The sequence below is a fragment of the Callospermophilus lateralis genome, chromosome 1 (genome assembly GCF_048772815.1).
Source record: "Callospermophilus lateralis isolate mCalLat2 chromosome 1, mCalLat2.hap1, whole genome shotgun sequence".
Classification (NCBI taxonomy): Eukaryota; Metazoa; Chordata; class Mammalia; order Rodentia; family Sciuridae; genus Callospermophilus; species Callospermophilus lateralis.
Window position 1 is genome coordinate 83,099,670 of NC_135305.1, and position 8,664 is coordinate 83,108,333.

An 8,664-nucleotide genomic window follows, 5' to 3' on the forward strand; every position below is an offset into this window, starting at 1 on the left:
AGAAGTGTATAGATATCATTATATTGGGTTCAGTAGACTCAGGACATCTTTAGTTAGGATTAAATGATTTTGTGTAGCTGTATATTGTTCCCAACTGAACCACTATATAACACACCTAATAAAATCATGTTGAGGAAAACCAGATTTTCAGCTGTGTCCAATTCAAGGAAAAAGCAGATTTTGCTTTGTTTTAAAGTTGTTATGGAGAAAGGAATAAATTTTGACTCTCATTGTAAATATATTTTCAGAAATTTATTTAAAACTCTAGAGGCTGTTTTTTTGTTCCTTTTATAAAGGCTTGAAAATCATATATATTTATTTTTATGGGGCCCTCTAACAATGACATTTTATTGACTGTTTTACAAAGTATTCTTTATATTGAGTTTGAAGTTGATTTTCTGCTATTAGATTTGTTTGTGGAAAAGTGGCACAAATATGACTAAGGAAAAAATAGGACTTAGTACTATGATTGTGGCAGTCACAACCCTCTTTGATAGATGGTAAACTGACTCTTACTCTAAAGGAACCAATCATGCTCACTGAATCAAATGGGGGAAACACTTTGCAAATTTTTCATTTTAAATTTTGCAATGAAATATCCGACTGTAAAATAAAAAGCGTAAACATTTTTAAAATAGATTTGCTTGTTTAAGATTCATGCTCATGCAATATGGTGGTATACCTTTAGCCATAGAGAAAAGAGGTCCCCCAAACAAAAACCATGCCTTGAAGACACACTGTTTTTGAAACTCTGGCCTGTGGGAACGTTCCTCCCCAACCTCATCTTCTTCCATATACTGTGAGCTGGGCCGCCAGCCCCTTCTCTTTTTAACTGTGTGTCCTCTAGGTGGCAGTATTATGCAGAAAACACTGGGAAATAATGAGTCTAATGTACAGTAAAATTGGAAATTGAATTATAGCTCAAGAAAAAAGGACAGTAGCCTTGAGGTCCTGATCAACCTGGACTCTGATCACTTTTGTTTGCTGTACCCATGTGTTAGGTTACTAGCAAGTTAATAACAGTGTGTGAGCAGTTCAAGGCTCAGTAGAATTGCTTTAGACGTGAAATAAAGCTAAAATGAATTTGTGTCCAATATCATTGACATTAGTGCTCATTACTTTTGTGGTGCAATGCCTCAAACCATCTAAAATCAATTTTAAAGATTACCCATTATTTTATAAAGAAAATAAAACACATTTCCAACAGACACAAAGCAGTGAGCACAATCCTATGAACAGTTACTTGTCCTACGGCTGGCAGGAAACTACCGACAGGAGGCCACAGGAAATGCTCTGCTCAAACTTCACAGGGAGTCCAAGTTCATATAAGTGGGTTGTTGCGATATAACTCTTCTCTTAATTTGAAGTATTTAAAACAAATGGTAAACATTTACAAATGTAGAAAATAAATCTTGAGTAGTAAAAGGGATTTTACTACTTGGCTACTTGTACATGGTAAATTAATCTTTATCCTGTGACATGGTCATCTTCTGGGAGAACCCAGGGCAGAGGGCACAGAGAGGGGAAGTATTTAGCTGCTTTGCTTGAAATTTTCTCTTAAAAAGCACAAAGGTCTTAGTTTTTGTTTTAGCAGACTAGTAATGAATGAATACTTTCTCAAACTACATTTATAAACCTATTGAAGCACAAGAGGTGGTGGCTAGAGTTTAGTTTTGATATGTGCATTTGCTTTCTTGAAGAAATAATTGCTTTATTTTGGAAAAAAAAGGATTTGGTGTTCTAATGACCTTGGAGTTTAACTAAATGGATATTAATGGCCAGAGAGATTTATTTTTCTAATTACTTGTTTAAACATGCAAAATATAAGGTAAGGTTCATTTGGTCTGAAATATATGATCTATTTTTCATAGATCTCTATGTGAAAAATCCCATGTTAGGCAAAATCATATTTAGGTTTAGTATTCTAGTATTATCTCCTATATCTGATCTTTGTGTCTCCTATTATACCATAATTGAACTATTAAAAAAGACTAGATGGTCATACATCAAAACCTTTGCTATGAAGATAAAACCAGTTTCTGTTAAAGTCTATACTTGATGTCCTATTCTCAGACATGTATTTCAGATAAAAACACATTCACTGATAATATGAATTTAAGCATGTACAGATTTTGTTACAGTGTAGTTTTTAGTCCTCCATGAACTTCTGATACACTAGCTGAAATCTGTATTACTTTTGTAAATGTTAATTTGTTGTGGGGAAATTTAGTAAGAATCGAGCACAAATTTATCATATTTTAGTTCTATATGGTAAAATTGGCTGGAATCAATTTTATTTGGTTACTTGTTTTGACGATATGGAGATGCAGTGTTGCTGAAGATTTTGGAGAAATTTCTAATCAGAACTGGGTATTAAAAAAAGTGAGCCCCAATAAGCATATACTTATGAACATATGTATACGTGTGAAGTTTTAAAATGTAAAACATGCTGAGAAATATATTGAATTTCTCGTATAATTTTTAATAGTAGTTAAAAGTTTTGATGTTTTGTGACAGTCTATCCAATAAAAATGCCTGAATTAACATGCTGTTGGCAGTAAATTTTTTTAAGTAGAATAAATTCCTATGACTATATAAGCAAAATATTTCCATAATTAATCCACATGGTCATAACAGATGGTTAAATTGAACAAATGTCCTTGAAGTTATTCTTTTAACAGATGTTCTTAACTATTAGCTTCATGTTTTTACTCACCTAAATTTCCAAATAATTGAATAAAAGTTAACATATGCTTTCATCCCTTTAATGGGAAGAACCCATAATTGATGCAAAGTTTCTTGCAGTACAGAAATTACTCTGTGGTGTGTTTCTAAGGTTTTTTCTTTTTCCTCCCCGGGATCCGTCCGTCCCCAGTTTACTGATTATTTTTTTCCTTTCTTTCTTTTACATAGAGTCCTGCAGAATGCACTTTTGCTTTCAGATAGCAGCCTTCACCTCTTCTTGCAGAGCCATCTGAACTCAGACGACATTGAGGCCTGTGTTTCTGGGCAGACCAAGTACTCGGTGGAAGAAGCAATTCACAAATTTGCCTTGATGAACAGACGTTTCCCTGAAGAAGATGAAGAAGGGAGAAAAGAAAATGATGTAGATTACGATTCAGAAAGGTATTTCCTTGCCTTTTGATTTAAGATATACGTATTTGTACAACACATAGTGCACACAGGCATGTATAGATATATACACATACTTTGCTTTTTTGTTGATGTAATACTAAGATAATGAAAAAATTAATTGACTGAGATTTTATTGAGCTGTGACAGCTCATCATAGTAGTCTTCACACACACCTCCACACTGAATTAATGAATGCAGTAGAAATTCAATTATCTGCATTCTGATTATGTGACTTTCATTTAGTCAGACTTGAATTATTCGCGTTTAAATTATCTAGCTAAAAAAATATCCAACTGCACTCCAAATGGCTAATTAAAAGTCCAAATTTCCTGTCTCTCTTTGTGACTGGAGATAATTAAAGTTCTCCTCTGTTACTCAGGCTTTGAGTGTGTTGTGAAAACCAATTTCCTCTTTTTATTATTTTCCCCCTCTCTTCTTTTCCAGTTCATCCTCTGGGCTTGGACACAGTAGTGATGACAGCAGTTCACATGGATGTAAAATAAGTACAGCTCCACAGGAATCCTGAAAAATAATTCTAATGTCACTATCTTAGGAATAGCAAATTGTGTCCAGGCATAGAGAAGAAAGCTTGCTAATGATATATTCTTACCTAAAGCTCACTCCCATGATATTAGATATTTAAATTCTTAAAGATGGTGGATTGTTTATTAGTGGTATGCATTTTTATGTTGTCTAACTTTTAGCCAAGCTTCTGTATAAAGCTAAAAGCCTGTGAATGCCATACTATCCTTTATTGCCAAATATTATTGGTAAACAAGATACTGCCCTCAAGTGAAACGAGTTATGTTTAAAAGAAAACCTAGTTGGTTTGATTGAATTTTAAAAGATAGGTAAAAAGGGAGCATATAAAATCCAGATAGGGCATTCCTTCCACGTCAATGCAGCAGTTCCCGTAAACACAGCGCATGTGATATTAGCCACTGTGAACAGTAACCTCGTAGATCAGACTGCCTCTCTCAGACATGTGGCTGATATTCTGTGGATACCTCCCCTGCACTGGCAAAATACTTTGCTTTGGGTGTTTGATTGAAATATTTAAGAGTATTTAAGCTTCCCACTATTTTATCTATTTCGTACTTAGAAGGAAAATGTTATCTTATGAATAGAAACATTAATGTTTACAGCTTAGGGGAAAAAACAAATAGTGCTAGTAATTTTACTTGTATTTGCAGTCTGTAGATTCAGAAATATGTTTTCATTGTCCAACCATCAGCTTAAGCAAATGACTTCTGGAAACTGTTTTGTTTTCATTATTGTGTAATTAGCATTATAGGTTAATAATTTATTTTTTGACCAAATATGTAATTCTTATCATTAGATAACTTTTATTATCAGTGGTGGCTACTTATAACTTATTTTTAAGTCAGAAGAATGATCTTGTAAAAATTTACAAATTTAATTTTTTGAATAACTATTCCCGTAATTTTAGAAAGGATGTCAACTTGCTAACTTCAAAATTCATTATTTGTTTCTTAAGAACCCTTTTTTTTTTAGACATCTGCCTGAAGATTGGTATAATTTTAATGAAATGTATTGTCTTAATGGCCTAAAGATAAGATGTCTCAGATAAACTACTTTGAACTTCAAATTTCAGACAAGGCAGCATATTCTTGAGATAATTATCCAACTTTCCTCCTCATTTAATAGTACAAAATATATCTGTGGAACCAACAGGAAGATATTTCAAATAACAGGGATAACTTGTTGCTTTGATTAAATGTTACCCAGTCTATATGGAAGACAGCAAAGGCTACAAAAAAGCAGACTTATTCCTTTTTATTTCATTTAAAGTTACTGTGTCACAAAGTCTTTGCTTTGTTTTAAAGAACCAATGATGGGAGGTGGGGGGGGACTAAGAACCAACAGGAAAAAAAAAATTAAATTTAGAATAAGATGAATTTATTTACTTTCTTCTTCTTTTTTTTTTTTTTGGTTTGGTCTAAAACATTATTAAACTTGTATAAGTATTTTAATTTAGTGTATCTTAGATCCTGTTATTTGTCATCTATGTCACTATTTTAATACAAGGAAAAAAGAATTTAGCAACTTCTGATTATTTTGCTAACATGTAAAGTTTGCCATTGGGACCTTGCAGAGTAATCCCCAGCTCCTCAATAATGTGTATTTGAATTCCCAATATTTCTGTTTTATAGCACTTTTGAAAAATCATACTGTGCCACCAATTATCACATTATTTTTTGATGTAACATAGCCATCAAAATTAATACTACATAATGCCTAGTATTTGGTATGTAAATGTCATGAGATCATCCTTTTCACATTAAACATGAAAAAATAATCAACTTTGTTGTATCACTTATTTTACATAGAAAATGTATTTCTTCTTTTTATAACTAAATTCAGCGTGTTTTTGAGTTATCAGTATTTTTTTTTTTTTTTTTTTTTTTTTGAAGAACTGGTAAAACTTGATTTACTCTTGCTTTAGTTGTACATATTTGCCTCCTTGGTTCAGCTGTTTTGATATCTAAGCACTGGCTTCTTAAAATTGATTTCTTGCAGCCCGATATTTAGTTGAACTTGAACTCCCAATGGTTTTGTTTATCTCTTATCTTTCTCTGGCATATTTTTAAAAGCTTTGTTTAATTATGTAACTAAATAGAATAGTATTTAATATTCTTTTAAAAATGTAACTTAAATTTAAAACATTGTAATCCTGATGCTTTGATTTACACACAACAAAACTATTTCCCTGGCTAATTCTGAAAGGGTAAACTATCCACTTACAATTCCAGCTTACATGTTTTGTTTTAGAGCTGGCTTTATATATAACCAATAAAAATCAACAACCTGTTACTTAAGACTTCTCTTATAATCTTACTTGGAAGAAAGTGATCTGATTCTAGTTGAAATTTCAAGTCTAAAAAATTACTAGGGAAACACACAAATGCTTATCTTTATGCAGTTGTACCTTAAGATATTAGATATCTTGCCCGTGCTTTTCAAGCCTAGATCAGATTTTATTGAACAATTAAATAGAAACAAGAGGTATGAAGCATATAAAAGTAAAATAAAATTTCTTTATATATGACAATTAAGAATTTAAATAAATTCATTTAGCTTAGACACAATTACCATTATATCTAGCAGTAAACTGGACGTTGTTTTGAACTTAGTTTATGATTTTGGGGGCTTTAAGGATTCATCATTATTGAGCAATTCTGCTACAAAAAAACGTTTTTAATATCTGAACTGTAAAGAACCCTTTTTTTAGATATAAGGAAGACCCCTTTTCCTGAAAGGCCTCTAAAATATCAAAAGCTTATGCTATTTCTAAAATAGTCTCTCTCTTAATATTGAAATGTAATTTTCAACAGAGGAAATGATTTATTTCAGTACAAACTTGTGGTTTTGTTTTGGAATATAGACCCTTTCTTACTTTCTTATATATAAACACAGTTTCAAATACAAATACTGTCTGAAGTTAGTTATTGTAATTTGACATTAAAAGCGTACATACAATTTTCTTTGCAAATAAAGGTCATAAGAAACATACGTTTTAGAAATGGAATTCAGAAAATTTAGGATGTAAATAAGAAACAATTTCTTTACAATTTGATATATTTACAAAGGATTTTGACTCTATTCTTTGCCGTATGCATCTTACAAACGAGTCACCATTGTCCCTTTAAGTCAGACACAATTGCTCTTCACTCTTGCTGGAAACTTTTCTAGATCCTTGTTATGAACAGTGCATTGGACACTAATTTATTTTAGCTGTACAAACTCTAGTAGTTAATGACCCTTTCTCTGAAATTCCAAAGACTTCTTTTCAAACGATACAGAGAAAAAGAGGAAAAAAAAAAAGCCACAATTTTCTGCTGAATTTAAACGCTGGTCTAAAGACACTATGCAAATGGTTTATGCTAAAGAGGAAAATACCCTTTCTCCCCCGACGAGAAGTGTAGATGCATCCAAAACCCCACACCGCTTGTCTTTGCTGCTAGAGGCACAGCACGGGCATAACTTGTGGTTGTGTTTTTGCTAGTTTCTTACCTCTGGGCCTTCTTTATAGCCTTGCCCCCCACCCCACCGGCGGTGGCGCTCCAGCGGCTGCACCCTCGGCCGCCTGTTGGCTGCGGCGCCTCCGCGGCTCGCGCACACTCCCCCGCGCCGCGTCCCGCACACGCGCGCTCCCGCCTCCTCCCCTCCCTGGCCGCTCTGCCGCCGCCGCCGGCGACTGGGTAGCAGGTAGCGAGCCAACCGGCCTCGGACCGGTAACCCATGGCAACCGCCCTGGTAACCCATAGCAACTGCGCTGCGAAAAGGGGAGGGGAAGAAAAAAAACGAGTGGAGGGGGGCGGCGGGTGGTGAGTGGGAACAACCACCACAAAAAGACAGCGATTTACCGCACAGACCTCAGCTCCCTGCCCCACCTGCTTCAAGCGTGGGCACCACGAGGCCCCCTTCCAGCGTTAAAATGACAACTCTGGTTGCTTGGGAAAGAGAAGCAATAATAAAATAATAGTATTGGAAAAGGCCCTCGGATGGAGGGTTTGGGGTTGAAAGCATCTCTGAATACCCGTGACCCTCCGGGTCTCCGGGTTTCCACGCTGCGGGGGCCTCTGCCGGTCTCCTGAGCGCGCGCGCGGAGCTGGGGGCCCCGCCGCCCGTTGGCTGGGTCCAGGCGGGCAGCGCTGGGCGGAGGCAGGCGGCATCCCCCAGCTTGGGGCCGAACCCTTGTCTTTGTTCTGCAGATGCTCGCGCTGCACAGCTCTCTCTTGCGCCCAAGAGACCGACGGTGCTCAGCCTGGATGCGGCTGTGGCCTGGGGGTTACCCTGAGCGCCCTGGACGTGGCGGGGCTGGGGCAAACCCCCGCATCCTCAATGTTCTCATCTTCACTTGCACTGCACACGTCAACCCCGGTCTCTTCCAGTCCCCCCGGGAGCCTAAAACCTTCCTGGCCCGTGTGTCGTCGTGTTAACCTGCCTCTTTTCATTTGGAGAGGGAGGGCACAGTCGAGCCTGGTGCGACTGGGCCGTGGATGAGGTTGATGTGTGTGTGTGTGTGTGTGTGTGTGTACGTACACGGGCGAAGAGCTACAAATCCCTTATCCCATTGGGTTGGGGACAGAAGAGAGAAGGTTTTTTCTTTTTCTTTTCTTTCTTTTCTTTTTTTTTTTTGCCCCAGAATAAAGAAGCGCTCGGCCGTTGACTACTAGGTGCAAGGCCTCTGGCGGACAGAGGGCGGCGCTGCAGGGCCAGTGCGGCGGCCGCAGCGGCCCGTCAGCCCGAGACCCTGCAGCCTTGGGTCTGGCTAGTTGTCTGTGTCTGAAATGTTCCGGTCCGAAGTGTTTCCCCAGTGGAAAGCACTTGCAGCCCTTATAGGTTTCAGTTTGTGCTCAGAGAATCATCTATTCGCTCGTAAAATGATTCAGGAAACAACCCTAACGGGTTGCATTCGGTACAGAACACCTATCTGCAAAAACCCCACAAAGAAATGCGGTGGCATGAAGGGAGACTATGCTAGGAATCCTGAGGTTATAGTTC

General features: G+C 37.0%; 1 protein-coding gene across 3 annotated transcripts in view; it reads left to right on the forward strand.

The window, feature by feature from the left end:
• The window catches only part of Snx10 (sorting nexin 10), a 62,430-nt gene extending 56,975 nt beyond the window's left edge, over window positions 1–5,455 (forward strand). For all 3 annotated transcript variants that reach the window (XM_076863551.2, XM_076863558.2, XM_076863541.2), the window contains 2 exons: window positions 2,914–3,126; window positions 3,580–5,455. In XM_076863551.2, coding sequence (XP_076719666.1) covers window positions 2,914–3,126; window positions 3,580–3,661 — 295 coding nt within the window. In that variant the 3' untranslated portion in view covers window positions 3,662–5,455. The remainder of the gene's footprint in view (window positions 1–2,913; window positions 3,127–3,579) is intronic.
• Window positions 5,456–8,664: the final 3,209 nt, after the last annotated feature.